General features: G+C 39.6%; 1 protein-coding gene across 1 annotated transcript; it reads right to left on the minus strand.

Annotated features, from left to right (window-relative positions):
• Window positions 1–331: 331 nt before the first annotated feature.
• Window positions 332–11077, minus strand: LOC108730783 (ankyrin repeat and BTB/POZ domain-containing protein BTBD11). Its single transcript, XM_018460721.1, is given in 14 exon segments — window positions 332–595; window positions 2088–2270; window positions 2459–2735; window positions 2737–2747; window positions 2940–3145; window positions 3256–3524; window positions 3723–4454; window positions 4614–4816; window positions 4952–5187; window positions 5457–5787; window positions 5947–6426; window positions 6778–7023; window positions 7195–7399; window positions 10260–11077. Coding segments are annotated over 14 exon segments (4365 nt in total). The 5' UTR covers window positions 11039–11077; the 3' UTR covers window positions 332–388.
• Between the last annotated feature and the right edge of the window lie 4188 nt (window positions 11078–15265).

Below are 15265 nucleotides of genomic sequence, written 5' to 3' on the forward strand. Positions count from 1 at the left end.
CTTATACAATCTTATTTACAAGGCAATATTTTGTGAAAGGCTATTCTCGTAAAAGAAACTATTTTCATAACTTATAAAAACACACACTTATAAAAACGCACATATGTGCTGTAAAAATTTTAATTTAATATACAATGTACATACATATATATAAATATAAATACGTTCTCTTAATTCAAAATTGTTATTTAAAAAATTATTGCAATGAGACTTATATACGTCCTTTTAAAATAGAATAATTTTCAATTTTGTGTTAGTAACAATCTCCATACACATGTAAAATTAAATCTCAGTATCTTTTGAAATAGGAATTATATATAGTTCCTATTAATTTTATAATGCTCTTATATAATTTCATATCTTGTTATATTGATGCAAGAGCATATATCTAAGCTTTTATTTTGTTTTGTTGTTGAGATCGTCTGGCTTTTATTCGTGATTGCAATGTGAGCAATAGACCTGCGAGAACGTCGTGATTCGGTAATTTTTTCGCAAACAACAAACGTTTGACCGAATCGTCATAAGTCAAAAGAGCCACCATATTTTGTAACAAAAATCCTTGACAATATTCTAAAAGCTGTGCGGCATTATATACCTGTAAATTTAAACATTTGGTAAATTATTAAATGATAATTTAAAACGTGCAATATTTGTATGAAAACTCTATTATAAAAATATACAAGTAAGAATTTAAGGGGGGTTTCTACTTTGTTGGGTCAAAAAAATCGATTTTTTTTATATATTCTTAAAGATTGTACTTTCAAAAATATGTGGTAAAAATTTCAAATTAAAATTCGAAAAATTGATAGTTGAAGAGTCAGGTAGTCTTTCGGAGCGCTAGGGCGGAGCGCTGCGGCTTATCTGCGCGTCGTCTTCTTTTGTTTGGGTCTTTGCAGCTGCTCTATTATTCTTTTATCATATTTCTACGTGGTCACCGTTAGCCAAGTCATTTTCTCCATTTTTATTTCAGTATACTTCGAAACGTTGAAGTGAAAGGACGTTCTTCAAGTTTTCTCTTATTTACGATTATTTTTTCAGTTTTGCATCATGTTTGTTAATACGAAAGGAAGTAAAGCAAGTAATGTGCGGCCTGGACATAAATCCAAGAAAAGAAAATTTATGGAAATCGACATACAAATGAAAGAGATTTTTTTTATGTTTAATTAAGATAAATTTAAATGTATTCCAAATTTTAGAATTTTATTTTTAATAGTTCCTTTTCTATAAATTCCTAAAAATTACCCATTTTTCCTGGCCAACAAAATAGAAACCCCTCTTAAAGCCTATAACTATCGAAGCTGGATCTTTGAATGTAATGTGAATTATATGTATATACAGGGTATCCGGAAATTGGCGTATCAGAATATAACAAGATAGAGCGAACTAAACTGAGTCGAATAAATAATTTTTGTCTCTTGTAGTTTTTTTGTAAAGTTGATAGTATTTGAGTAAAAATTATTGAATACCAATATGCAGCGATTTGTAGTAATTAATATCTCGAACTATTGCGATAATTGCAAAATGTAGAGGACTTTTCAGAAAAATTTTTCGAGGACTCAGTTTAGTCTGCTCTATCTTGCTATGATATTCTGATGCGCTAATTTCCGAACACCTGTATACTATATATGCATAATATGAATGTACATATATAGAAATTAATTGTACCAACATTAGTAAATCTCAATCAAACACAATTTTGTATGTGCGCGCATATATCGAGTGATTACACATACATGTACAGAATTGATAATAAGAGTAGAATCTCTTTTGAGCAAATAGATTGAATTAAACTTAACAGAAAAATGTACTGCTTTATGTTTTTGCTATAGATAATAATTAATTTTTCGGTAATTAACATTATAATAATATGATCAATATTCTATAAATAATAAGAATCTTATTGGACCGTACATAATTTGAAAACAACTCAACAAACAAGAAATAAAAAATGGCCATAACGATCGAAGCAGAATCTTTTAATGTTTAAATAATTTAATATGAATTTGTATATACTATGTATGTAAATTTGTATATACTATATATGGTTATAGGCTTTAAATTCTTACTTGTTGTGTATAAAAATATACCTTTGCGTGAATATACATAGAAACAATATTGTCAAGATCCACCATCGTGGAACACTGTGCTTCACAATATCTGAGCAAGCCATCGAGTTGAAAGAAATTGGCTGCTGCCATTAATTCCAGAACATCACTTTGATTAACTTCCAAAGTGGCGCAACCACCGTGATAAAGAAATTCCATGACCATCTGAAAATCGAAACTTTTCTAAAGACAATTAACTCTTATTAATTATCTTTAATCAATTGCAATGTAATTATTTTGAACATACTTTTAACGAACTACTAATTAATAAGATATCATCATTGAATAACTAAAAAATAAAACGTTCATCATATGAAATATATGTATAAATTATTATTATAATAATTGCATACCTGGAATATGTGATATCTTATGTCATTAATTTGCACAATAGGAGGATTGCCTTCACATAGTTTGGAACTTAACATATTTCTAAATCTTGGGGAAGATGTAACCAGTACTATTTTATGACCATAAAAAACGCGACCTTCGACTCTAAATTGAACATCGCTTAATTCTGGATTATTCACAAATTTTGGATCAATTCTTGATCCACTCGAAAGTGTAGTATCTCTAATTGGCTTAATCGGCTCCCACCCAAAACATGTGCAAAATATATCAGCGAGCAATCGTGCCTTCCTTCTGTGAAAATAGTACAAACCGCATATTTTATATAAAAATAGCATTAGTGCAATTTTCTTTAATAAATTGCATTATTTTATTTACAATAATATATTTTATAAACACACACACGCTCTCTCTCTCTCTCTCTCTCTCTCTCTCTCTCTCTCTCTCTCAAAACTGGTGATATTTATAAATGTGTAATTTTTTTACCTTACTATATCTAAAAATATTGAATAAAAGTGGCAAACATTCCTGCACGAACTGCGTGGAATAATCATCCGGACAGACTTGAAGGAAGTCTTGAAGTAATTGATCTATAACCGAGTCTAATCGCATTTCGTGAGCTGTCGCAAGACTGTGCATCCAGCAATGTAATGTCCAGCCTACTTTTAACCCACGAAGCTCCATGGTAATATCTATTAATCGTAACAAATTGTATGTCATTATATAATTAATATAAAACAAAGATCCGAATATTTTATTGTAAGTATAATTGATATGCTTAAAAATTCTATTATTTTCTCACCTAAATGATTACTTTCCGCGCTATGATACATAGCTTCCTGTAGCGCCTTCGTTTGTATCTTATTAAATACTGGTTCTTTGCCTTCTCTGCGAGCTCCTCTTCCTTCTGCAGTCTGTTGTTGAGAATTATTACCGGCGTTACCTTCCGCTAATATCTCTTCTAAAGATAATATCTCTTTCTCTCCTCGCTTGGCCGAGAAGTTGAGTGGATGTGATAGCAGTTGATGAAGACAACTTCTCTGACCATGTGCTGTAGCTACTGAGATTGCGCTATTTATCAAATATAAAATTAAAAATTAGATTTTTAATTAATCTGAGTACATTCCGATCTAATGTCAATTTTAACATTGATAATATTTTAATGTTATATAGACTAAGTTTTATAGCGATTTCCTTCAATAAATCGTAATTAACTTTAATAAAATCTGACGAAAATAATTAAATAATACAGTGCTAAAACTAACTTACCTGTAACAGCCACGTTGCACGGAACCTGAGTAGGAGAACGAATCCTTGATCAAAGTGGACAGAAACGGCTGCGCCCCGTGTGCCAAGAGTAGAGCTACCATCTCATTGTTTCCTGACGCTGTGGCCGCTTGCAAAGGCGTGACCGTGCACTTGTCCTCGCTGAGTTTCGCGCCACCTTCCACCGCAGCACCTCTCTCCAACAATATTCTGGCGATATTACAATGACCCAACAGAGCCGTGTAAGTCAAAGCGGTCCAGTGTTGCGTCTCTGCATTAAAGGCAGTCTGCGTGTAACACATGCCACTGGAGATAGCTCCACCAGGATTGTTGGAGCTATTAGACACTACGTTTGCGTTCGGAGTTTTGGATGTTATCATTGCCGACTGATTGCTCGGGCTTCTAACATTTGATACACCGGATGTTTGTGGAATCTTGGAAGGAGTATTCGATGACGAGCTTGTCGTGGGTGGTGGACTTTCGATGTTCAAATCAGCCCCGGCGTCTAGTAGAGCCATTACAGCTGATTCATCACCATTGATGCATGCCAGCATCAGAGCTGTGAATCCGGCGTCATTCACGGTGTTAATTTTTGTTGAAGGCAGCAGCGACATTGCCTGGCCTATGAGATCCGTGCGTCCACTGGTCAACATCTTGAAAGCCATGTCCAGCGTCAGCAACCGAACGTATTCGGCATCGTCAATGCGCTTTGAACATACCGCGATCTCCTCGGAGCTGCATATAGCAATATAGCAAATTTTAACAAGTTGTACCATAAAGTGTTAGAAATCTTAGGGTATAAAGATTATCATAAAATAAATCTAAATATCTGAATCTTTTGAAATAACATGTTGAAGTAAATTTTATTTTAATAAAAGTTACGGACTGACTGACCTTATCGGTCGAACAGGACAATCTACACCAGGCAACAATAGTCGGGCAGCTTGATTAATGTCATCTTGATCCATGACTAAACCGTGTCTGTGCTCGGCGTGCGCTGCAGCTACCCGTAGCCATTCTACTAACGGTGGCAACACAACGTAAGCTCGTTCGTATGCTAATTCTTGTATTCCAGACCCGCGTTCGCCATGTTCCAGCTTAAATATTTGGATCAGATCAATGATACCAAGTATTTAAATGACTTTAAAAATAATGCGTTATTGCAATATTATATAACAATATTGATAATTGTTTGTCGAAAAATTAATGCGCTACTTTCATTCAAATCATACCTGCGAGCATCTCATGTAATAAAATAGAGCATATAACGCTCTCGTTGTCAGTGGTATGGGGCAGCGTCCTGCTTGCGCTACCTTGGAAATCAAATCTATCAATTCTGACATTGATCCCACACATGTCGTAAGCAACGACGGTTCCAAAGCTGACTGAGCTACGTCCCGTCCGCTACGCGACGACGACGACGAATTCAAGGAACTTACACTTGCCCAACGAGGCATAGCGAGAGCGCCTAAAATATTATTATTTATGCTAATAATAAAAATAACATATCTGTGTTTCATTGTATAAACGATATTCATACTAAGTATCTTTAAACGCAAATAAAAGTTCTTAATCGCCTACATTCTTTCAGTCTTCCATCCAGAATAATTAATAAACGAATAAAAATTAAATTTCAAAAAAGAAATGACGATTGGAATCGGATAAATTTACCAATATATAATTGAGAGTTAGCCGATATTTAATGATCCTTTTCTTAAAAAAAATAAAATTACGAACCCGATGCCGTTCGACCGGCGTTGAGATGCGCGTACGGTTGTAACAGGCCCCATAAGTCGCCGCTGTTGGCTATAGCGTGCTCCAGCATTGTCGCCGTGAGGGTCGTATGCGGTTCGGTTGGCACGCACTGTAGCAGTATCTCTTCCAGGAGATTCTCGATTCCGGCCGTCAGATATATCGCGGCATACTCGTGAATCATCCGCCCGAGTCTCACGTCGGACATCCAACGTAAGAAACGTCCGACTGGCAATTGCAGCCCCGAACGGGATGCCTTCGATTGTTTCAGCTGATCGCCAGATACAGCGAACATCGCGGCAGCTCGAAGGCAAGCCTTTAAACAAGGCAGGTATCAAATGACTATGTTTAGTGTTAAGTGTGCCCACCATGATTGGATTATCATCAGTTATTATTAGAATATATTGCTCTAGTTATCAGGATATTAGTAACAGGATATTATTATTTGATATCATGTAACTGCAGATAATCCTACCTTGGTACAAGAATCCGCCAGAGCCGGACAGAGTACGATCTTAAAGGCACTGTACACCTCGTGTTTGCTACAGAGACCTATGGGCTTTGCCAATCTCTGAGTCTCGCGGCCAATCCTGACTAGCGCACGTTGTAGGAGATAGGAAAGCCGCGGAATCGTCTCCATCGAGACTTGCTCCATGTGTTCTCTTGTTCGACCGTTTTGAAGTACACGTAACACATCATGGTGAGTCCACGGTAACTGCTGCAATTCAACCAGACGATTATGAGAGTCTACCCAGACGAACTCATCGGCGCTAGTCACATTGGTGTTGATCGTCTCCAAGCTGGAGTGTCGCATCAGCCTTCTCACTGCAGGTTCTGAGCTTTCCGAGCCACTCAGAGAGGAGTATGTGGACGAAGACTTGTGCGAGCGCATCGTAAGCTGTTGGATCGCTAGCTTTATATCCTCCAAACCAGAACCCGACCATGGTACCTGCAGCTACAAGCAAAATGGAATGTTAAAAATGGGTTTCAAAAAATAGAACAAAATCGTTAACCGAAAATTCATTTGTTCAACTTAAAGTTGATTTTAATTGAGATGTGATTGGATAATTTCCATTAAATTCTATAAAAACAAAGAGAATATATAATATTATAATATTGATATTTGTCAGAATATTTACAGCATTTTAATAATTTACTTAGATTTTAAGAAAGCTCACAGGAGCATTTTATTTAATTCCAATTTTCTAAGACACGGTAAAAAAACAAAAAGTTATTCATCAAGTATCAGTTAATTTTAATTAAAATATATGTAAGAATGGTTCTATAAAAATTGGATCATTAGAACCTTAGCGGGCGTAGCTCGGTGTCGATTGCGGCTCTGACCGGATCGGCTCCTGCCATTCCTTTGAGTAACCGATGCCGAGAGTCGATCGTCTTCGGGCACAGCATTCAATTGCTGAGGACTGTGAGCTCTATGATGACGATGCGGTGGTGAACTGCTGCTTGTGTGGCCGCCAGTATCCGACATGCTCGCGTGTCCGGACGATCGATTCTCATCGGAGGAGCTGTTGCCAGTACATTCCGGTCGCCTCTGCAAAAATCGGCAATTTTTTACGGCGAGCGTCGCGGAATTTTCTTACTTCAATTCCTTATGATTTTTCGCATGTAAAATATTTACAAGAAGTCAGAAAAGCATTAGAAATTAGATATACCCGTGAAATCTCTCCCCGTCCCGTAGACAAGTCGACATATTTCGATATACCTGAAGCGCACGGAGTTCGTGTAAACTGAGATGATGGTGCTGAGAATGACGTGGATGCTGCGGAGTCGGTGTCGGTGCTACGGTATCCGTATCCCTTTCTGGGATCATATGGACCATATCGTGAACTCCGCTTTTAGGAGAATTCTCGGTGAAATCCTTCGAGTAAGAGGGGCAATATATCTCGCGGCTATTACCACCGCCCGGTCTGCAAAAGAATTTTCATCTTGGTTCTACAAATAATTTATTCCCTCTTATTTATATTGCTTCTCATATTGTCTATTCTCATTATGTCTTGAAAGTATAAACGACATAAGCTTATTCATTTTATTTGGCGAAGCTTATCTTCGGAATTTCTTAACTACTAATAAATAAAAATTAGAAAATTTTAAAAAAGCTATCCATATTTTTATTGTTAAAAAATCTACTATGGTTTAAAAGAAGAAAACGTTCGCAGCAACTTGGCGATGTACTTGAAAATCTCGTTCGGTAGACGGGTTTCTCTATTTGAACGACTGAGAAATGATATCCGATATTCTGTTGGATAGGTCGGTGTCTCATTAATTTGTCACAGAAATAATTCTAGCGGCTCACTTACAAGTGATTGCTCGCGTCGTCTTATCGGACTTTCCCCCCCCCCCCGCATGAAGGGGGTAAGCAAATAGCAAACGCATAACACGAGGTGCATTCCGAGGAGGCACTCGTCTTCGTGGAAGTTACACTCTCGAAAAGTCGTAATCTACGCAGCTAACTACCACGTCCGATTCCTAGCTCTCGAGAGAGACGCATTCGAGAGATAAGAGTCACGTAACATCTACGAAGAAATGGATAAACGGAACTGCGTTCTCGAGTTGTCCTAATGAGACTCGCGTCACTTGTAAACCGGCCGTTGTAACGGCCGTAAGGCTTTTTAGGCAAGGAATATTTCTCCACCCTATAGAATGCCAACGACACGGAGCTGATATATATGACGCCCTCGCGAAAAAAATTATTTAGCTTGCGGCGGCCGCAAAACTCGATTGTGAATGCGGTAAAACGCATTAAACGTTAAAAAAGGCACGTGACACAACAACTTTGAAATGTTCACGTATTAGATATTTTGCGATTTCCTAAAGTGTATAATTGATTTTCAGGAAGAATCTCGTAAGACATTTTAAATATTGCCAACCTTTAGCTTCTCTACGACGTTAATATATAAATATGTTCCGTATCTCGAGAGAAAGTGATGCGGAAAGAACCGGGGACAGAACGAGCCAAGCATAATTCTGTCGGAAACGATACGAGCCATCGATATCGTGATCCTAAAATTATTTAGACTAATAATGCGTCTGCTCAATTAGAGGTTCTGCTGAAATAAGCAGTCATAATACGCCGAATGCATTGCGCAATCCTTATGAATCGCTATTATATTCAATTGTGCGACCATTGTTAGCCGATATCGACGCCGAGGATTTAGCTTCGACAACTTTCAAATCCGACATTACGAGTTGCGCAAACTGCGCGCTCGGGAGATACCGAGACAGAAAACGCAGCAACGCAGGTAGCGTATCGGGCAAATCAATTCCTGGTTTATGGTATACAATATACACGGTTACGCGAAAAGTGTGCAATATGTACTGACCAGGGCGTTTAATTAATTCGTTCCTCTCATTTCACTTTTCAGACACGATACTTGCGAAGTGCATTAACATCGCGATTATCTAAACGACACGTTATCATATAAATTCTAAAGCGATTAGGCTCAGTATCCAATAAATTTTGCATATAATTATATGCATTTCTTATCATATTATCACACGTTTCAGGCGTATCAATTGTTCGGTCGTCCATTAGTCCAATATTTAAAATTAAAAAATTTTAAAATCTATTTCGAGAAAGAGGAATTTTAAAAAAATGTCGAAAAAATTACACACGCACGCACACCCACGGCCCGCAGGCATTCAACTCGAATGCACTTATTATGCACTTTGAGAGGCATCACTGTTGGGATCCGAGCATTAGTGGTGCATCATCTGGATTTCCTTGGAGAGCGCGAAGAACGGATCGTTTGTACATCGGGGAATAAATCAGCGAGCGCGGCTAGGAGTCTTAAAACAACTCGTAATCGCGATATGTAATGCCGATTCGAGGCGGTTCAAACACGACGATTTACACGCACGTCCCATTACACGATATCGATTCGATACAGCGCGATGAACGTTTTATTCGAACGCGCGCATCCGTCAGTCACGAGGGGGAAAATTAAATGAACGCGAAGAGATAAGATATTCAAACGCGAGCTCTGCGATGCTGTCTGGATCGCTTGTGAATCATGAATTACAGAGTGGCGAACTCTTCTCGTGAGTGCGCAAAATCGGTGACATGTTTAGATACGCGTTCGACCATCTCGCGAGATAAATGTATGAGACGCATGACTCCATTATCTTATCTCGCGACTAAAGCTGGAAATTGGTTACAATTGGTTACAATCGCTAAAATTTTGCTTTATCAATTTTTTATCGTCGATACATTCGTGTTACATCAAGAAATCGTGAAACGATTGAACAATAATTTAATCAAACATACTATTACAAATTACGATCACATTTTTCATAAGGAAAAGTCACGATTATTTTTATTTTCTCAAATGTCTGATTTCTGCTGTATGCTGGAATCATTAATAATTTAATATTTAAAAATTACGTATCAAAACGTAATAGATTATTCGTTATTTATATTATATTATTTGTAAAAAAAAAAAAACGATCAGACGTTTGTCAATAAACTAATCTTAATTAATCTTATATTAGTCATAAATTAAAATTAGGCCGACAAGAATGAATTAATTAATAGATAAATAATCCTTTTCGGTCAAAGCGGATCTTAATGCTTTTTTATCAGCACGTGTGACTTCAAATGGTCAGTAAATCGCCCGCGGAAACGGCACGAGGTATCGCGTTTAACACGAGAGTGAACGCGCACGATCGGGGAGGAATTCCGATTCGCCGAAAGGCAGCATCTATTTTTTCTTCCTTCGTCAACGACAAGCGAGCGTGCCATGCGTGCATGCGTGCAATGTGTGAATTTACCCCCTCAGTCGCCACTGCTGCACGAAACTCCAATCCGCCTTGAACCCGCTCGTGTCCCCCGGCAAGGACCAATAGTCTTCCAGCTGGCTCTCGTCCTCCTCTATCCTGAGCACATCTTCCCTGCTGGGGCTGACGTTCACCACGATCTCGTGCACGGCCTTGGGATCGCCGTTCTCCATCGCGGAATCTCGATGTCGTCCGGCATCCTCTTCCCGCTCGTTATCCCGCTCCAACGCGTCTCGTGGACGAGCCACCGTCTCGTCGTTCCGCGATTGCAACGCAAGAGGCAACGAAGTCTCAGGATCCTCCTTGCACCTTGATGTCATCTGCACGCACGCTTCCGGTAATGACGGTGGAGGCGGAGGTGGAACTGGTGGTTGTTGCTGCCTCACTTTATCCTCTTTCTGTCTCGGATTTGAATCGCCGAAATAGATGACCGTTTTGTGATTTATATCCTTCCCCGTTTTCCCGATGTCGTTGTTAGGCGTCCATGGTTTTGGACTACCGTTTACGCCGCCGCCACCGCCACCACGACGACTTCGGTCTTCCAAGGTCGAGCATCTCTCGTAATCGTCGTACCTTGCGATTTCTCGCCATTCCTCTCGCGGCGGAGGCTTCGGTAAGAAAGGTACGGCCCGCCGTAGGATAAAATTTGTGCCCTCATGGCCGATCTGCTGCTGAACTTCGACGCTGTTGGCGCTCATCTTGTAGCCTTTCAACTCGCGGCACAACACGCACCTGCAGTCGTCGGTGCACTGAGCTCGTCTCGTGGACGGCATGTTATTCACAACGGGTCATTCTAGGACATGCGATCTCTAATCAGCTTTGGCAACGCAGAATCTTTGCTTATCTCTATAGCGCAAATGCGAAAAATGTGAAAGCGTGACCAAAAAAATCCGGTTTCCGTCGATAGTATCCCGAACTAATTCCCGATTTAATTGTACATGTTTCACTGTTACAGTCGCGCCTTGTTATTCACATTGTTATTCAAAACAGTAAGATCGCGTTTATTCGTAACGTTTACAAATGCAACAGGTTTCTAAAACGCGAGCTCAGCTCGTTCGATTGTATCGTAGACTGTAGGATATATCACAGATTACTATTTCGCTGTAACGTGAATTTTTGTCTATCACGATTACTTTTATTTCACCCAACTGGCTCTCGCGAGCAAGTCATCAGAATTCATCACAACTTTTCCTCGTGAGATCGTAGGATGTCGGTTTCACGTCCTGCCACGATAACATTCATTGCTCCAGTTTTACGCGGAGATTCATCCCGCTGATTCATTGGAAATATCTCTTCTCAACCCAGCGATAAAGATATCTCATCGATCGAGCGAGTCATCGAGCTTTAATTAAATTTATTAACAATCAATCACTACGCGACAGCACACGGAAGTTTCGATTCTCCTGCAATTATTTTCAATAACGCATCACGGGAACGCGATAAAAACTCGAAGATTATCACGGATTAATACGGGCGGCAGCAGAAGAAATTGTATCTCCGACGAACGAACCATATAATTATAGCGTTACTCTTTTTCGCTGCATTAGTGCGGCAGTCATCGTACCGCGTTCAATGTAAACACGCGACTGGGACGACGATGTGTCTACGGCTTCCTGTGCATCGGCACAGGTGAAACGTGTGCGCTTCCCTCGCGGTGCACCGCAGGAGTCGGGGAAATGAAGAGATATCCGTATCACTTTCCTACCTTCACCGCGTGCGTGCGTGTACGTGCGCGTATGTGTGCGTTCCCCGCCCGCCGTTCTATCTTTTGTTCCGTCGCGCGTAACTATGATATCACGGGAAAAGAAGCTTCGCTGCGCCTGTAAAAATATATATACGCGTCCGCGTGCACGCGTTGCAAATACAGAAATTATGCTCGGAGATGATCCCCGCACTCGTCATTGTCCCCCGCGATAAATAATTTCAAAAGGCAGAGACCCGACGGATCCCGAATTAACTGTAAGAATCGATCGACTGTCTCGATCACGTGCACGATTCGTCTCACGAAGCGATATTATCTGTATAACTATACGGAACCGATTGTGCAATGGCGTAACGGAATTACGTAATTATATAACGCGGATAACGCTACTAATTGTATAACGCCGGACTTTGTAAAACTGACCATGCAATTCTCGCGAACGAGTTACACGGGCCTCCCCGTAATCCGGTCGAAGGCTTTATCACGATAGCCAACGGGAGCTTATCACAGGGAGCTGGCAGACCGCCGCGATCGCGACGTGCATAAGTGCCGGCCGCCACTTGTAAACTGCTGCCATGCTCTTTTCACTGGCAAGCCGCAGGAAACGGGAGAGCACAAGCGAGTATGTGTCTTTACAGAGAGAGACAGACAGAGAGACAGAGAGAGAAAGAGAAAGAGAAAGAGAGAGAAAGAGACAGCCCCACCATATGTTTCGGGGGAGGACTTCCGGCGACCATCCTACTTCCTACGGCCGTGTACTCAAATCACATCGCCCCAGTCAGCGTCCGTGACGGACTCCGACATCGCTTCTGATAGCACGCAATCGCTTTTTTCTGCTGAGACGTGAAGCGTCCGACGTTACGAGTTCAGGATTAAGCGAGTTCGCCAAATTCGCTCGTACAATTCATTTATTCATATATTTGGCATACGTGAATTTTGAACTTAATTCGTAAATCCTAGTTGTCAACGTCGAGATGATATTCTCTCTTTTTTTGTTAATAATTGACAATTAATTGTTAATTTTGTTGACAATTTGTTATTGTGGAGACAAACTGTCAACCATCAAAAAATCCATTATTCTTTCTGAAGCTCTTCATCGAACTTGCAATATCGTTAAATGCTAAAAATATTTGTTTCTTCTTTCTAAATCTTTTTGTTAATTCTTCCCGTTAATTACAGAGATTTTCATCGCGATACACAATCTACGTCTCAAGATTGATGATCAACGCAGACAGCTAGATAGAAGAAATTACCATAAATTTAATAATCTTCCTACTTATAAAACAATTCCGTTTTTCAATTAGCGTAACGACAGTATAAAGGATGTCGTGTTTTGATAATAGGGAGTTTTTGCAATAGCGTTTATCCAGATACAGTGAACGCTAAAGTCAGGTTATCTCCTTCTTAACAACTAATTAAGAAAAGGATAGCGTGACTTTAGAGTTCACCGTCTGAATTCACGTTATTGCAAAAATTCCCTAATATTTCATGCTTACAATTTTATACGGTACTGCAACCTTTCGTATCGCGCGCGAAATCTGTCCACACGATCGGCAGAGAAGGTCGACCGTGAGTACCCCCGTTGTTGATTTCTTCCGGTACTGTTTTATTGCGGCGCGTATGAGGAAGATTCCCAGGAGGTATTCCTAGTAGTAATTAAACGTGTACAGTTGGAACACGGGGTGCTCGCGGAAAACAGGAAGCGAAGTGGGTCAGCGTTAAAATCGTCGCCATTAGAATTATACAGCAACGCTCGTCTCCGACTGCGTGCGTTGAGTATGCGTTGCGGAATTATTTCCGCGTGGATTATTATTATAGCGCGTACGAAGACTCTCCTGGCTTTGACGCAACCAGAGCCTCGTGTCGGGCAATTATGAATACTTATGAGGCAATTCGCGTGTCGAAATTGATAATGCGAACGGTAAATTGAACGTAACGCATGGTGGCCGAGCGCGGATGTTTTCTCTCGGAGCAGGGCGTCAATGATGATCCTGAAATCGGCAGTTTTTTACTAATTTGAAACATTAACTGGATCTGGAGATATTAATAATCGTGTAAATCTTTCGTTTCAATCATTTGTGCGATGTAAATTAATCGTTTTTAATCGTTTTCCCAATATTTTTCCAAAATGCCGCGCACAATAAACCAAATTGTTTCAGTTATAATATTATATTAATACTAATAAATTAAATTAAAACTAATTGTTAAAGACTCCTTTTATTAATACAAAAATAATAAATATAAGTGTGAAGGTTATAGGAATCAACGCTGGTTGTAAATATGCGTAATATTTTAATAATAAATTAATACAAAAAAATATTGGGAAGTTTCAACTCAACTTTGAGTCATCTTCAGTCTATACCTCTTAAACATAACGTCATTATAATATTATATTGTATTAAAAAATGTGATATCTTTGAATTTTTGGTCAAAAATGCTTCTTTTTAAGATAAATTTCTTCCAAATATGTTCGCATATATCACGACGTCTGTTTTCTTCATTTTTCACTTATTTTTCATTAGCATAGATTATATTTAAAGGCTTTAATAGAAACCATGTTACGGCGAAAACTACCGACCGCCTTTGCAGTTCGCATTATCGTAAATTAACGCGAAAGCATACAGTCCTACAATTCAGATAAACCGGTATTCCTTATCGCATTGAAAATCTATCTATCAAAGTCGATTTCATTGCGCGAGGAATCATTAAAATCCAGACTATAAAAACAACGGTAATAACAGAGTTTCTAAAAAAAGTGCAAGACATAACTAAACGTCTGCTTAGAATTTACACGGTAATTGCGAAAACATTTTATGAAAACACGAGCGAGAGTTTGAATAATTCACACAGTTTCAGCCATTGACTAAATGGTATACATTCCTACGAGAGAAAGAGAAAGAGAGAGAGAGGAGGGGGGAGACCGAAAAATCGAAGCTGGCCATATATGTATCAGAAAGTTTGCTGAATGAATACTTTTAAGAATGGCCAAATCTGCAACATGTGTCTCAGGCAAACCGCAGGAGGAGGAGTTCAAGGCGGATATTGTTCGTGCTCACGGGGCGAAACTCCGGTGTCAAGGGCGGCGACGCGGGCGCTCCTACGAGGATATTAAATTATTTACCGAAGCGTGTCTGCGCCCGAATGTCCGCCGAATATATTCTCTCGAGGAACGTCCTTGTGGCCGTTTGAATCCCATCGCCGTCGAATAACCGAACACCGGCCGTTCTTCGCGGGTAAGAGGGACGAGAATTACGGCCTCTCTAGAATGTGCACGCCGCGTGTTCGCCAGCGCTATAAT

This window comes from Mycetomoellerius zeteki, unplaced genomic scaffold (assembly GCF_001594055.1).
Source record: "Mycetomoellerius zeteki isolate Tzet28-1 unplaced genomic scaffold, Tzet1.0 scaffold119, whole genome shotgun sequence".
NCBI lineage: Eukaryota > Metazoa > Arthropoda > Insecta > Hymenoptera > Formicidae > Mycetomoellerius > Mycetomoellerius zeteki.